Source organism: Epinephelus moara, chromosome 3 (genome assembly GCF_006386435.1).
Source record: "Epinephelus moara isolate mb chromosome 3, YSFRI_EMoa_1.0, whole genome shotgun sequence".
Classification (NCBI taxonomy): domain Eukaryota; kingdom Metazoa; phylum Chordata; class Actinopteri; order Perciformes; family Serranidae; genus Epinephelus; species Epinephelus moara.
This window is the reverse complement of record NC_065508.1, coordinates 35,174,167-35,189,981: the sequence shown is the minus strand read 5'-3', so window position 1 is coordinate 35,189,981 and position 15,815 is coordinate 35,174,167. Positions and strand designations below refer to the sequence as shown.

Here is a 15,815-nt window from a genome sequence, read left to right as displayed (position 1 = left end):
TTTTGATGTAATTAGCTTCATATAGTTCATCCGCTTTTTGTGTCAGGTTTCATTTTTGTTGTTCTCCAATTCAAATTATATTTTAATTGTATGTTTTTGGATGGAGTGTAATTGAATGTTAAAATTTGTGCTTTAGTCAAATTAAGCTTATACCCAGAGCAGAAGCCAAACGTCTCTAGTTGGTTAATTAATATGGGAATGCACGATTCTGGGTCCTCTAAAAAATGGATCACATCATCAGCAAAAAGTCCAATGGTGTGGTCTTCTCCCCCAACTTTTATTCCTTTAAGATCTTTATTCTGCCTGATTGCTTGTGCCAGGGGCTCTATGAAGATTGCAAATAAGGTTGGTGAAAGACAACAGCCCTGCCTGGTTGACCGTTCTAAAGTTATGCTCTCGGTGAGACTGACGTTTATTCTTATCATTGCAGTTGGTTTTTGGTAAAGTGTTTTAATACATTGAACGGCTTTATCATTAAGTCCAAATTTTCCAAGTACCTGATATAGAAAAGTCCAATTAACGCTATCAAATGCCTTTTCCGCATCAAGGCTTATTAAGGCTGCACTGATATTTTTATTTTGAATGTGATTAATAATGCGTAGAGTTCTCCTTATGTTATCATGGGTCTGGCGCCCCTTAACAAAACCTGTCTGATCTTCATCTATAATGTCACTGATAAAGTGTTCATATCTTTTTTGAAATAATCGAAGTATACAATTTATAATCTACATTGAGTAATGATATAGGTCTATAATCTGAACAAGTCTCACTGTTGTTTTTCTTGGGGATCACTGATATTATAGCTTCCTTCCAGGATGGAGGGGTTTCACCATATTCAAGTGTATAATTAAATGACAATTCGAGTAGTGGTATAAGTTGTTCACTGAATGTTCTGTACCACTCAGATGGCAGGCCTTCACTTCCGGGAGATTTGTTTGTTTTAAGTTTATTCACTGCTTTCTCTATCTCTGCTTTGGTAATAGGTGAGGTCAAAAGATCATTCTGATTTTTCCCAATTGCTGGTAAATCTAGCTCCTCAAAAAAATCTTTCATTTGGTCTATGTCGGCAGAAGGAGGTTGGCCATATAAGTCTCTGTAATAGTTCATGAACTTAGTTTCAATCTCTTTGGGTTCATAGATTATCTGATTTGTATTTATATCCTTTATCTTGTAAAGTGTCCTGTCAGATTGTTGTTTTTTTTAATCTTTTTGCCAGTAGTTTGGTTGCCCTCGGCCCCACTTCATAATAGGATTGTTTCAGAAATCTTGTCTTCTTTTCAATTTCTGTGGTTAATATTCTATCTATATTAATGTTAAGTATCTTTAATTAATAATTAAACAAAAATCTTACCAAAAAACATCATGTGTTTATTAGTTATATTTGTGCTTTTTCTGTCATCACAAGGCTGTATGATGTCTGTGAGAAAGATCTGTTGAGTTACACCAGAGTTACAACTAGTGAAGGCTGAATGTTCATAACATTTTCAGAATGTTTGGTTCAGCTAAAACATAATGCTTCAGTGCATATCAGAGAGTCTCAAGGTTTCAGTTAAATCAACTCGACTGCTGAGAGTTTGGTGAAAGGGGGGTTGTGTATGGGTGAAGGATGTGGGTGCACATGTTGTAAGGTGCAAAACAAAGCATAAAGATACACTGAAGCGGCATAACCAAACCAAAACGTGGTGTGCCTGAGGAGAGGAGAAGAGTAAGAGGAGTGATTTGACTGCAGCCAGGACGTAAAGAGAAAGTTCATCCCCCAAATCAAAAATACATATTTTTTCTTACCTGTAATGCTAATGCTAAACTTCAGATAAGGGGCATGAATAAAGACAGTGCAGGCAGTGTGGTTGCACTGGAACCCGTGGGGTGGGGGCTTTGCGAATGATTCAGATTGTAACCTCAGAACTACACCTGTGATCAAAGAAGAACTCACATTAAAAATGGTGCCATTCGCTATAGGCTCAAAAGTGCAAACCCATCTCTCTGTCTCTTCTCTTCTCTTCTCTTCTCTTCTCTTCTCTTCTCTTCTCTTCTCTTCTCTTTCATTTTCCTTTCTTTTTTTGGTAAAATAGTAAGTAGCAATCTGTAACAAAATGATATGCTTATTCTACATGAACTAGAAAAAACATCAATAAACTCTCTCTCTCTCTCTCTCTCTCTCTCTCTCTCTCTCTCTCTCTCTCTATATATATATATATATATATATATATATACACACATATAAACTATTCAACTAAATGAATAATTTCTTATTTTCTTTGATATGTTTTGCCATATACAGGTATGTAGTGATAATTTTTGGATAACATGTATGTTGATGCTGACTAATATCAAGTCTCTATTTGATCATGTGACAAGATGATATGATCTGGTAGCTAGTTTAGGCACAAAATCTGTTAAGACTGACAAGCTGAGCACATCTGCAAGTCCAGCAAGCAGTCATGACTTAAAACATAAAAGTGGCGAGACAAATGAACAGGAAGAAAAAATAGTAAAGCTCCCTAAACTATATTGCTTTGGCTTTTTTATAAACAGTTGCCAGTGGTGTGTGTGTGTGTGTGTGTGTGTGTGTGTGTGCCTTATAACTAGTAACTAGTGAGCACTAGGGCCCATCACAACAGCATGACTTGGGATCCCATGGTAACTACCTTACGCCACTGCTTTAGATTGTTTAGGTGTGAGTTGCCAAGTGTTGGAGATATTGGCTGTATATAGAGATGTCTGCCTTCTCTCCAATATGATAGAACTAGATGTTCTCGGCTTGTGGTGCTGAAAGCGGCAAAGAAATACATTTGAAAAACTCAACAGCAATGTCTCTTTCCAGAAATCATGACCAAGTTACTCAAGATAATCCACAGACCTTGTTGAGAGCAGTTTCATAGGAACAATTTTCTTTTAACTGAACTACACTATTTTTTTGTTACATTTTTTGACACTTTAAGCACCAAAAGCAGAGTGCCACCTGGTTTAATTATATTGGAGAGAAGGCAATTATCTCTAAGGCCGATATCTTCAACACTCTGCAACTCACACCAAAACATTCTAGACTGATAAATAGCACCACAAGTAAGAAGAATAATATGTATTTTTGATGTAGGGTGAACTTTTTGAACTCCCTTTAAGTCCTGGCTACACTCTAATCACTACTTTTTTTCTCCTCCCCCATGACATTTCGGTTTAGTTATGTTGCTTTAGTTTGTCTTCATGGTTTGTTTTGCACCTTACAGCATCACATCCTTTATTCCCCACCTCCACACTTGGTGACTCACACCAAAATATTCGAAATTGATAAACAGCACTACAGGTGAGACGCAAAATATGTATTTTTGATTTTGGGATGAAGTGTCCCTTTAAGCTCAGAACACAGTGGGTGCCATAGGTGCTCCAGATCAGCCTAATGGACATCTGCAGAACAAAGAGATAAAGGTTAGATCAAGAGAGCCGCAGAGGTCATCACAGCTGTAATTGTATGTCACTGAGATAAACTGCTTTGCACAGGTCTATGGTTTCCTGTGAAGTCTACTGAGCAAAACACCACCTGTGTAAGATGGAAAGTCTTGTAAATGCGTAGAGTCGTAATGGAGAGATATTAAGTAACAGCATTAACTCAGAAAATAATTGCTCAAAAAGTATATCATACTATATCTCATGTTGGGTATAATTTGAGCCATGCTATCAGTATGGCTAAAGGGATGGCAATGTTGGCCTTGATGGACTGTCATAAAATGTTATGAAGACATTCATTGTGCCCAGAGGCTATTCAACTTTAGCTTTCCATACACTATCTTACATAACAGACACAACCTCAAATTTGCCAAGGTCCATGTTCTGTACTTCTGGCTACATTTAAGTCGTACTTTTGGATTGGCAAAATAACATGGAAGTAAAAGCATCTGAACTCCGTATCATCATGTTGCATGTTGGGGTTTCTCTGTCAGTAAAAAAATCAGTGTAATTAAATCAAATAATATAATTACAGTGGTATGGTCTATGTTTGTGACAGATGGATGAAAAGGATGGCGACATGTAACTGTGTGTAATGAAACTCATGCAGCAGCACTGTGCAGCTACTTGCAGCTATTTGACTTATGACAGTGGAGTCAGGTTACCAGGAAACCATGACCCATTAAAAGGACATACAGAACTAGGTTGCTATATCTGGCTCTAGAAAGTGCAGCCAATGCACAAGTGCCTTAAACCTGTATTACTTCTAATGGCCAGCAGGGGGCAACCCCACTGGTTGGCAAAAAAAAAAAAAAAAAAAGTATGACCAGTTGTATGATCTGGGTCTTTAACAAGGGTTCTGCGGGGGGCCCAGAGTTACTACAGGTGCACCACCAAATTATTGTCTGATCATGTTTTATTTATTTATTTATTTTTCAAAAATTAGAATATGTCTGAAAGCACACATATTATTAACATATTATTAGCAAAGATAAATTGGCCTAAGAAACCCATTTCATTTACAGTAAACAGCATTAATGAGTGACTAAGTGTTACCTATGAATCATTGTGCAGATATGTGTTCCAGCTAGTGCTAAATCACTGGGAGGCACTTATCCATAACAGCCAGGTGAACTAGTCAGCTAACATTAAGGTACTATTGAAACATATTGGCCAATTAGCTGTATTATTATGCACGGACAGTCTTGTGAGCCTCAATGTTTGTAATTTTCTGGGGAAAAGACTCACACGGTCCACCTCAGAAACCACCGGCTACAGTGCAGGAGGCTAATGCACCTAGCTATGCTTTAACTGCTGCTAACTTAGCAGCTACAGGCAACTGCAGACAAGAGAAGAAAAAAAAAATTCAGAGAATTGTCTAGTAAATTTTATACATTTTCTTTTTTATGGTCTGAATCGCTAGTTTCAGGTCTTCCTCAATAAAGCCTGGTGTTCATTTTGTAAATTGTGCTCCCATTGAAAGAAAACAGACAATAAAAGCAGGGTATGCTTTAGAGGATGGCTACCTTGTGATTGAAAAGCCGCTCTTACAGATCCACCCTCTTGTCCAAATATGGTCACTTCTGGCTCCAAAAAAAGCCAAAATGCCAAACCCGAAGCTTAAAAACAGGAGCCCACAGATCAGTGGCTATGGCTATGCCCATTATTTTACAGTCTGTGTACAGAACAAAGTAATCTGTGGTGACAATTAGTGTAAAAGCCCTTTATACAGAATTATCACATGATGTGGTACACCTTATAACAACACATGACTGCAGTTCTGATAGAACATTGCTGTATTTGATGTTACAGTAAGGACATAGTGGAAGAAAAATGCACATAAATTTACCACTTCTTTATTTGTAGAATAGAGTTTTAACACCTTGTGTGCTGATATTATCAAATGGGATCTGTGAAGCAAAATATAGTCAACATGACTTTGTGACACAGTGATTGACTGTTTACAGTATATTTGTTTGAGTTTGCCTAATGATGATGTTTTAGTAGTCAGACTGCATCGCTGGAAAACAGTGATGGTTTGTCTGGAGGAGTTGCTTCTACATCTTAACAAAATCCCATCTGTACATTGAGGAGCTTTCTCCAGCAACTTCTGTCTCTTATTTCTCTTTATTCTTATTTATTCATCCAGGTTTTAGCCAATCAGAGGGCGATGGCTCAGCGAGAACCTGAAGACGGATCCAGAATGTGCTGGAAGCTCTGTGCTGTTCTGCAAGCTGATTGGCTCATGTACTACAGTGGAAGCTTACAAAAGCAGGGAGGCTGGAATCTTCCATCCGTATTTGTGCAGTGGAGGAGATAGTCAGACTGCAGCAGCTGGAGTACAGCATCATCCAGGTAGGATAAGAAAATGTCTCATTAGGCTTATGCATAATTAATCAGAATGTGTATGTGCAGTTATGCTTATTACTGACAGTTTACTTTTTATGTATTTTTTGTGGATTGAATTCTGTGGTACACAGTGAGTAAACAGTGACAATATTAATGTGTTTCTTCCTTTCTATCACAATGTTATCCCTATTTTATTCATTAGGATGCATATTGCATGACTATGTATAGCTATGATTGTCATTTCATATTCATTTTTGTACTTTATTTCTCAGTACAAAACATCTTGAATTAGAAAGTTGATCCTTTGTATTTAAGTATTAATGAGCTGCAGTAATGTTACTTTGAGAATACTTGGCTCAGCGTGGACCAGCTGGATGCTGCAGCAGGGCAACTTTATCCTTCAGTCTTAGACAGTGGGGGGAGGAGTGAGTGCCTGTCTCCCCCAGATGGTCCAGAGTTCAGCAGTTTGAAAAGCATTCCAGCGTGATGCTGCAAAATTTGTGTCAGGGAACACACTGTCCTGCAGGCTACACAACCCTGCTCTGCAGTTGAACAATACTTTATTAACTATTACCTTCTTAACTGTAGAATGAATTAGAGATTTTGCAGGAATCTCTGATTAGCCTCGCCAAATGTCTGTTTGAATCCTCCAGACCCACTGTAGCCTGTACTTCAGTTTGTAATATCTTGTGTTTATATTGCTTTCCACTAACGTCTAATCCATGGCACACACCAGCCTATTCTATTACAATTATCACACCCAGGGCTGAAAATAATGTAGGTAGGGCAGGGGGCATCTCACTAATCACATACCTAAATAGAAAAGCCATGACTAAAGCTAAAACTCCTTGATAAACATGAACATATGTAGACTTAACCTGCTGGTCATTGAGTGTTATTGCCCCCTGCTGGAATAACACAAGCTATATTGTTTTATTTTCTCAGAGCCATCATGTCCAAAGGATCAGCAGTTGGCATCGATCTTGGGACCACCTACTCTTGTGTTGGTGTGTTCCAGCATGGCAAAGTTGAAATCATTGCCAATGACCAGGGCAACAGGACCACACCCAGCTATGTGGCCTTCACAGATTCAGAAAGACTGATTGGAGATGCAGCCAAGAATCAAGTTGCCATGAACCCAACCAACACAGTTTTCGGTACGGTCACCATGCAAGGGTGAAATGATATATGTCATTATTCATGAAATATAAATGTATCCCAGTGATCTCGTTCTGTCACTGCTGGATTACTGAGTAAATAAATAAATCATGGACAAGTGTAATATTATGTGAAAATGTAAATTAAAGGTCCAGTGTGTAGGATTTAGGAGCATCCATTGACAGAATTTGAATATAATATTCATAACTATGTTTTCATTCGTGTATAATCACTTGAAAAAAAAAAATTGTGTTTTTGTTACCTTAGAATGAGTCGTTTATGTCTACATACATCCTCTCCCACAGAGTCCACCATCTTGTTTCTACAGTTGCCCAGAACTGACAAACCAAACACTAGCTCACGTTTTGCATCATCCACAATAGTTCCCCTACATGCTTGGCACACGGGAGAAATTTAAGTTGGTTGCAATCCTCAACATCACCACTAGATGCCACTAAATCCTACATACCAGATCTTTAAGCAGAAGCATCTGAACATACAGTTTACCTTTGTATTTTCCTGGGGATTGCAGATGCTAAACGTTTGATTGGCAGACGATTTGAGGACCCAGTAGTACAGTCTGACATGAAGCACTGGCCCTTCAATATAATAAGTGATAGTGGACGCCCCAAAGTGGAAGTTGAATACAAAGGCGAAACCAAAACCTTCTACCCAGAAGAGATCTCGTCCATGGTGCTGACAAAGATGAAGGAAATTGCTGAGGCCTATCTTGGGAAAGTGAGTTTACAAAACATGTTGAGCAACTATCTGCAGTACTGCCACAGTATACTTAAATTCCTCTCTTCATTTTCTTCAGTCTGTGTCCAATGCGGTTATCACGGTCCCTGCATACTTTAATGACTCTCAACGTCAAGCAACCAAGGATGCTGGAACTATTTCAGGTCTAAATGTGTTGAGAATCATTAATGAGCCCACTGCTGCAGCAATCGCTTATGGCTTGGACAAGAAGGTGAGACTTAAGTCGATAATATATGTACCATGTTGTTTTCACCATCACCTGTACACAGCACTCAGAGTTCTCTCATTTTCCAGGTTGGGTCAGAGAGGAACGTCCTCATCTTTGATCTTGGTGGTGGCACCTTTGATGTGTCCATCTTGACCATCGAGGATGGCATCTTTGAGGTCAAGTCCACAGCAGGAGATACACACCTTGGTGGGGAAGATTTCGACAACCGCATGGTCAACCACTTCATTGCTGAATTCAAGCGCAAGTACAAGAAGGACATCAGTGACAACAAGAGAGCCGTCCGTCGTCTGCGCACTGCTTGTGAGAGGGCAAAGCGCACACTGTCTTCCAGCACCCAGGCCAGCATTGAAATCGACTCTCTGTACGAGGGAGTTGACTTCTACACCTCAATCACCAGGGCTCGTTTTGAGGAGCTCAATGCTGACCTGTTCCGTGGCACCTTGGACCCTGTGGAGAAGTCGCTCCGTGACGCCAAGATGGATAAAGGGCAGATCCATGACATCGTGTTGGTCGGTGGCTCAACCCGTATCCCCAAGATCCAGAAGCTGCTCCAGGATTTCTTCAATGGAAAGGAGCTCAACAAGAGCATCAATCCAGATGAAGCTGTGGCCTACGGAGCCGGTAAGAGTCTTCAGCCAGATGGATGCACACACCACTTTATTGCCCTCTCAGTTGGCTTTCACTGTAAGAGCAGCACAGCTGTAGCAGCTGGAGGTCATGGGCCTTAATGACATACATTTGAGTTCCTATCTTCAAAACTGTCATAATGTCTAACAAATGCTTGTTTTTACAGCTGTCCAGGCTGCCATCCTGTCTGGAGACAAGTCTGAGAATGTCCAGGACCTGCTGCTTCTTGATGTCACCCCTCTGTCCCTGGGTATTGAGACCGCTGGAGGTGTCATGACTGTCCTGATCAAACGAAACACCACCATTCCTACCAAGCAGACTCAGACCTTCACCACCTACTCTGACAACCAGCCTGGTGTGCTCATCCAGGTAAGCACACAATTCATTATACATGTCCTTCAATTTCGCAGTGATGACGTTTATTCCTGCCATTCGTAGTTTCCACCAGAGGTCGCAAGACCAAAGATGGCCACGACCTTCCTTGGATGTCTGAGCGAAATAAAGTTGTCAGAATTGTAGACGTAGTTGTCAAAATTCCCTGCTGAACCCTAAATACTTCCTACAGGTTTATGAGGGTGAGCGTGCTATGACCAAGGACAACAACCTGCTGGGCAAGTTTGAGCTGACGGGCATCCCTCCTGCTCCCCGTGGTGTTCCCCAGATCGAGGTGACATTTGATATTGATGCCAATGGTATCATGAATGTCTCTGCTGTAGACAAGAGCACTGGCAAGGAGAACAAGATCACCATCACCAATGACAAGGGTGGGTTTTTTTGTTTGTTTTTTACATTAAACTTAAAAGTACTCTATATACTGTATGCTGTGACACAAATTTGACAATTTCTGTCATTTGTTCCCAGGTCGTCTCAGCAAGGAGGACATTGAACGCATGGTCCAGGAGGCTGAGAAATACAGGGCTGAAGACGACGTCCAACGTGACAAGGTGTCTGCTAAGAACGGCCTGGAGTCGTACGCTTTCAACATGAAGTCGACTGTGGAGGATGAAAAGCTTGCTGGCAAGATCAGTGAAGACGACAAGCAGAAGATTTTGGACAAGTGCAATGAAGTCATCAGCTGGCTGGACAAGAACCAGGTAAGAATTGGTGTTGATTAGTCACTATTAAGTCCCCAAACAAAACACTCTGCCTTCTATCCTAAACCCGGCAGACAGACTCCACCACAAAAGAGGCTCCCCTTCTAAAACGTACCTCACTTTTTCATTACCCACAAAGTCATTTTTCCTAGGAGAAATTACGTCACTACGCCATTCACGCATGTTGGGCTTTCAATTTCAGATATCCACAACATAATTTTTGAAAACCAAAGTTAACATTGTGGATAGATCTATCTACAATAGAATTCTTACTAGAAAAAAACCCTCCCATTTTGGATATCTACATTCCAGCCGTTACTAGTCGTATTTTCAATTTCATATATCCAAATTGAAAAACCACTCCATATATCCATAATGTAATTTTCCATATTCAAAAATACATTTTGGTTAGTAAAAATGTCATTACTGATATCCACAACCAGTAACAATGTAATATTATTAAATATTACAACAGCCACTTGCACTTTTTAGGATTTCTAAATATCTTAAATAGAACTTTGCCTGGGAGAAATAGAGTTTTAGAAATTTTGATATACAATCTCTGCTAGTAGGGATGTGACTGCAAATATCTCAAATTTTTATTTTGACTAATAAGAATATAATTTTGACTAGAAGAAATGCTATCATGGATATCAAAAATATAATTGTGGATGGTCAATGAACCCTTTTTTATGTTAAAACTGCATCCTGTTTACTCGTCAATATTTTAGATATCCCGAATGAACATTTTATATATATCTAAAATAATGTTGTGGATATCTGAAAGTGAAAGACAGATACATATGAATGACAAAAGTGACTTTCATTTGTCTTTTTTCAACATGTGGGTAGATAACGTACTAGGGTGTAAGTAGTGCAGATTGCATTGCAATTCAAAATTTCAGTGACTCTAGGATTTTGCAGGTTTACATATCTGCTAAGACTCATAATTATGTTGCTCATGTCATAAGAGAATAATGATTCCAGTGGCTATTATCCTCATCTGTGTTGCAGCATTATAATAGTTTATACTGTAAAGTAATTCCTGCTGAATATGAGAATATGTGATTTGATTTTTTTTTTGTACTAGACTGCAGAGAAGGATGAGTATGAGCACCAGCAACAGGAGCTGGAGAAGGTGTGTAACCCCATCATCACCAAGTTGTACCAGAGTGCTGGGGGCATGCCTGGTGATATGCCTGGTGGAATGCCAGGCGGCTTCCCTGGAGCTGGTGGTGCTCCTTCCGGTGGAAGATCCTCTGGGCCAACCATCGAGGAAGTGGATTAATCACAGTGAATACTGATAACTGAACAAGCATGAATTACTACTGACAATGGTTAATGAACCCTCCTGTAATGAAAATGACAAAGATCTATGACGATTAAAATATGACTATCACATTTTCTTGAGCTTCTTTGTTGTGTTGTTTTGTGATTTTAGCCAGCACAGCGTACTGTACTGCTAGGTAAATTAGAACATCACAAATATAATAATCAGTACTTGTATCCTATATTAATATATGTACATTTCTCATATTAAAACTGTCACTGTATCTGCTACTTATTTACAAAGTAAATGTTTTTTTCTTGTCGCTACAATATTTGTTAATGATTAATTCATACAATATCTGTTTTCTATAATATTTTAAATCAAGGTTAAGGTTCATCTGGATAAATTAGTATATATAAAAATGCATTTTCTTTGCTGTCAGAGTCATCTGAGAATAACTGCAGCAAACAAGTCAAAGTGAGTGTAATATGTGTCATGAGCTCCAGGGGCAGTGTGATCTACTCAGGCCTCCTCAGAGGCAGACAGGAGACCAGTGAAGTTCAAAGGTCACTAAGTATCTAAGTATTATTTTACCAAATCTTAACTTAGAAAGTGTAAACCTCACCAAAGCCTTGGCATCTGAGTTTACATCTGCTCATTTATGGATTTGAATTTCAAATAATTCCGAGGCAGAGCATAATTTGGGCTGAATATGTCCCAGTCATCATCCCCAGACAGAAGAGACAGTGAATAGATGTTTCAGGACAATAAAAATGTACATTCAACTCAATGTTGCGAGGTGTATGAGGGAGATGAGACCCAGATTTACATTCCATTTCATGCACCCTACATTTCATTTTAACTTAACTATAACTTCAGTTTGGTCAGCACACAGGGTGGAAATTATGAACGTGTAGTAAACTATCAGAAATGGTCCTTATATGAAAAAAAGGTAGGCTATAAAGAGTGTCTGATTTACTACAGAATTAATATCCACCAATTACATACTGTGAGAACAAGCTAATATATTTTCACAGTGCACCCAATATCAGCTGTAGCAATGTATAAAAAGATAATTTGAGTAAGAACAACCATCATGTAATCTGTGTAAGTCTTGAGCAAAACATTACACAGGATTAGGCCATTGATAATTCTATTATAAAATGCTGTGATGTAGCCTATAGATGTTTTGAACCTTGTGTATGACATGCCTGCTTCTGTGGTATTAAAGGTACCAGTGTTAATCCTGGAAAAGCTGCAGCCTAATCATGCGCCTCTCTCACAAAGACAAACCGCAAAGTCCCCGGATGACAACATACATAAACACTGAAATGTATTCGCTCCTGTGCCAAACGGCCACAGGACATTTATTGAAACAACATGACATAAAACAATACAACAAATTGTAACGTTTGTAGCAGCTTTGTGAAACGAAATCACCCCCCTCCCTTTAGAATTGGTCCATATTAAGAACTGTTTTTTCCGGCCTTCATCCCCAGCCTTTAGATAGCGCCTCCATTTTCCGGAGCCGACAACACAACAGTGGCGACAGAGCAGTCTATGAATAGTCCCGATGAGAAGCGAGTGAATGCTTTCATTGTAGAAACAGCAACATCACACACTGTCCCCTATTTGAAAGGTTTGATCATCCAAAAAACGAACACTGATATGAAAAAAGTGGCTGGCTCCGGGGTGAGCCCTTTGTCCGGGGCCTGCGGGGAGTCTTTTACTTGCTCTTGGCCGGTTTCTCCGTCTTCTTCGGGAGAAGGACAGCCTGGATGTTGGGCAGTACTCCTCCCTGAGCGATGGTCACACCTCCCAGCAGCTTGTTGAGCTCCTCGTCGTTGCGCACGGCCAGCTGGAGGTGACGGGGGATGATCCTGGTCTTCTTGTTGTCCCTGGCTGCGTTGCCCGCCAGCTCCAGGATCTCAGCGGTCAGGTACTCCAGCACGGCCGCCAGATACACCGGAGCCCCGGCCCCGACGCGCTCCGCATAGTTGCCTTTGCGCAGTAGCCTGTGGACTCGACCCACCGGGAACTGGAGTCCGGCCCGGGAGGAGCGGGACTTGGCCTTTGCTCTGGCTTTGCCTCCGGTTTTCCCTCTGCCAGACATGATGGTTACAAATGTAGTTTGTGTACAAGCTGATACAGTGTTACACCACAGATGGAAGAGCTTGGACCTTTACGTAATGCCTTTGTGAGTAAAGGTATATAAACCGCAGAGGCTTCTCTGATTGGCCGATTGAAACTGAAACGAACGAGCCAATGGCGCAACGCGCCCTCCGGTAATGACTGTCCTCTGGTCAGTGATGCTCCAATCACAGAGGTGGAATGGCACACACTGATTTGCACAGCCATGTTATAAGTAAGGCGCTGAGGTTGGGGTGGCAACGCGAGCTGTGCACGTTCTTGCTGTTTCCCAGACACCCACACGACAGACAAAATGCCTGATCCTGCAAAATCAGCTCCTGCGCCCAAGAAGGGCTCCAAAAAGGCTGTGACCAAAACTCAGAAGAAAGGAGACAAAAGGCGTCGCAAAAGCAGGAAAGAAAGCTACGCCATCTACGTGTACAAGGTGCTGAAGCAGGTGCATCCGGACACCGGCATCTCCTCCAAGGCCATGGGCATCATGAACTCGTTTGTCAACGACATCTTCGAGCGCATCGCCGGGGAAGCTTCGCGACTGGCTCACTACAACAAGCGCTCCACCATCACCTCCAGGGAGATCCAGACCGCCGTCCGCCTGCTGCTGCCCGGTGAGCTGGCCAAGCACGCCGTGTCCGAGGGCACCAAGGCCGTGACCAAGTATACCAGCTCCAAATAGGGATGGACAGAGGCTCCGACACGGAGGGACTTCAGCCACCTGACCACCATCAAGACGATCTCAACCCTCTTGACTGTGTCCGGTGTTTACTTTGCCAAAACGGCGTTTGTGATTTTTATTTGCACCATTTCGAGGAGAATGAATGAATGAATGCCAGCCCAGGCCTTATGTTGTAAATGTCTTGTGAATCATTGGAACTGTAGCCTGCCATTTTGTTTTAACTCAGTGTTTCGTTATTTTTCTGACGTGCAACATTTTTAACAAATGACTGAATAAATTAATGATGAATGTAAGATAGTGCTCTTAAATACTGAGAACGTCTCATTTGCTTTTGCACCATCGTGATACTGAAATGTGTACATGCACCTTAGATTATTACCGCCAGACTTAATTGTGATGGCACTGTTGAAACAATCATTGTGAGATTAAAGCTGTGATTTACTACCACTCAATAGTTTTGTTTCTATTTATAATGAGGTCAAATTGATTTTCACTTTTCAACCAGTGAGACTATAGAGGAGATTGCAGGAACACACCTGGAAGGGGTGGAAATGGCTGGGAAAGGATGCACGTGCATCATGTGCACTCACCAAGGCTAGTGTGGAGCAACTGCTCTTAACTGGAGTGTTTGCCAGTTAAACTCAGATCCAAGCATTCTGTCCAGCGTGGTTTGAAATTGCCATCAAAGGTTGAATGGGAGCTTATTGTTCTCTGTAAATATCTTCTGTAAAGTAAATGCCATCCCATTCTGCAACACATTCTCCCTTATGGCAGACATTTAAGACCCACAGCGGGGAAACTTGGAACATTACAGCAGCAGGGGGATAGTGCAAGCAGGAAGCATCAGTAGAAAATAAAACAAAGCAAAGCATGTATGAAGAAAGACACAAACACAGCTCAGTGTAATAAGTAAACTGTACAAAACAGAGCAATGCAAAATAGAAAGATACAGACTGAATGGCTGATTGATGGGATAGTACAGATATTGCACCTGAGAGATGATTATGAGCAGTGAAAAATAATTACTGCACGTATCGTGTGCAGATATTTCACATTTGGTATATATTGCACATGCGTGATGATGGATTGTCCGTAGTGTTAGTATGTGTGGTGTACTGGGAGCAGTGTTGGTTGTATAGTCTGACAGCAGCAGGAAGGACCTGCAGCATCTCTCCTTCAAACACCACGAGTGAAGCAGCCCGTCTCTGAAGGAGCTGCCCAGTGCTGTCAAAGTGTCCTGCATGGGGTGGGACATGTTGTCCATAAGGGATGATAGCTCGACTATCATTCTCCTTTCTCTCACCACCTCCACTGGGTCGAGGGAGCATCCCAGGACAGAGCTGGCCCTCTCAAAGAAAGTCCTCAGGAGTGGCCCCTGTACTCCAAAGGACCTGAGTCTCCTCAGCACATAGAGTCTGCTCTGTCCTCTCTTGTGTAGTGCACCAGTTCAGTTTATTGTTCAGGTGAACACTCAGGTACTTGTAAGATTTCACCATCTCAAGTCCATTACCTGAAGAGTGTTTGCACCTGCAGAAGTCCACCGCCAGCTCTTTAGTTTTGAAGCAGTATACAGTGCAAAGATACTGCACCAAAAATCTGAAGGAAGTGTTAGGTCATATCATTTGAATGTTTTTAGACTAAACAGCTTTAGAATTCAGCTGTTGATGGAGAGGCTGATATGAGTTTCATACTTTTTATCACTACAATGTTCCACTGACAAACAGCAGATATTTTGTCACATCAGGGCAGGAAAAACAGGTTTGTGTAATCAATAGCACTAACAGTGGTACAATCGTTGTAACTTTTTGTTTGCGTATAATGAAGTACAGTGACTATAGTGATTCCGTCAAGAAGGTTAAGCAAAATATGATGACACCATGATGCATGAAGGTCAAAAACACCAAGCATAAAAACTGAAGGTTCAGCACACTTTGGTCCAGTATGTTTAATGATAGAGCCAAGCTTTTGGACACTGGACCCTCAGCTGGGAAAATGTTTAACAAAAGAGAATTCCAGAGCTTGTAATGAAAAACTTTTTTTTCCTCTTATTTTTCCCCCATG

At 40.9% G+C, this 15,815-nt stretch overlaps 3 protein-coding genes and 1 non-coding gene across 4 annotated transcripts; 3 read left to right on the top strand and 1 right to left on the bottom strand.

The window, feature by feature from the left end:
- The first annotated feature begins 6,738 nt into the window (after positions 1-6,738).
- On the top strand, positions 6,739-10,963 carry LOC126388380 (heat shock cognate 71 kDa protein-like). The gene is made up of 8 exons (XM_050041494.1): positions 6,739-6,950; positions 7,484-7,689; positions 7,769-7,921; positions 8,005-8,560; positions 8,733-8,935; positions 9,132-9,330; positions 9,428-9,660; positions 10,751-10,963. The coding sequence occupies exons 1-8, from the start codon at positions 6,746-6,748 to the stop codon at positions 10,946-10,948; spliced, it is 1,953 nt and encodes a 650-aa protein (XP_049897451.1). The 5' UTR covers positions 6,739-6,745; the 3' UTR covers positions 10,949-10,963.
- Positions 8,971-9,063, top strand: LOC126388405 (small nucleolar RNA SNORD14). The gene has a single exon (XR_007569753.1). It is a non-coding gene; the product is annotated as a small nucleolar RNA SNORD14 (small nucleolar RNA).
- Positions 10,964-12,262: 1,299 nt separating the features above from the next.
- Positions 12,263-13,145, bottom strand: LOC126388381 (histone H2A). Its single transcript, XM_050041495.1, has one exon. It carries the CDS (start codon positions 13,041-13,043, stop codon positions 12,657-12,659), a length of 387 nt encoding a protein of 128 aa, XP_049897452.1. The 5' UTR covers positions 13,044-13,145; the 3' UTR covers positions 12,263-12,656.
- A 157-nt stretch (positions 13,146-13,302) lies between these two features.
- On the top strand, positions 13,303-14,201 carry LOC126388382 (histone H2B 5). Its single transcript, XM_050041496.1, has one exon. It carries the CDS (start codon positions 13,374-13,376, stop codon positions 13,752-13,754), a length of 381 nt encoding a protein of 126 aa, XP_049897453.1. The 5' UTR covers positions 13,303-13,373; the 3' UTR covers positions 13,755-14,201.
- The last annotated feature ends 1,614 nt before the right edge of the window (positions 14,202-15,815 follow it).

Bases quoted from the DNA above. Each gene is read 5' to 3' on its own strand.
- LOC126388380 (XM_050041494.1), top strand. From the start codon at position 6,746: ATGTCCAAAGGATCAGCAGTTGGCATCGATCTTGGGACCACCTACTCT. The intron at 7,922-8,004 runs GTGAGACTTAAG...CTCATTTTCCAG, and splicing joins CTTATGGCTTGGACAAGAAG to GTTGGGTCAGAGAGGAACGT. The intron at 9,661-10,750 runs GTAAGAATTGGT...TTTTTGTACTAG, and splicing joins GCTGGCTGGACAAGAACCAG to ACTGCAGAGAAGGATGAGTA.
- LOC126388381 (XM_050041495.1), bottom strand. From the start codon at position 13,043: ATGTCTGGCAGAGGGAAAACCGGAGGCAAAGCCAGAGCAAAGGCCAAG.
- LOC126388382 (XM_050041496.1), top strand. From the start codon at position 13,374: ATGCCTGATCCTGCAAAATCAGCTCCTGCGCCCAAGAAGGGCTCCAAA.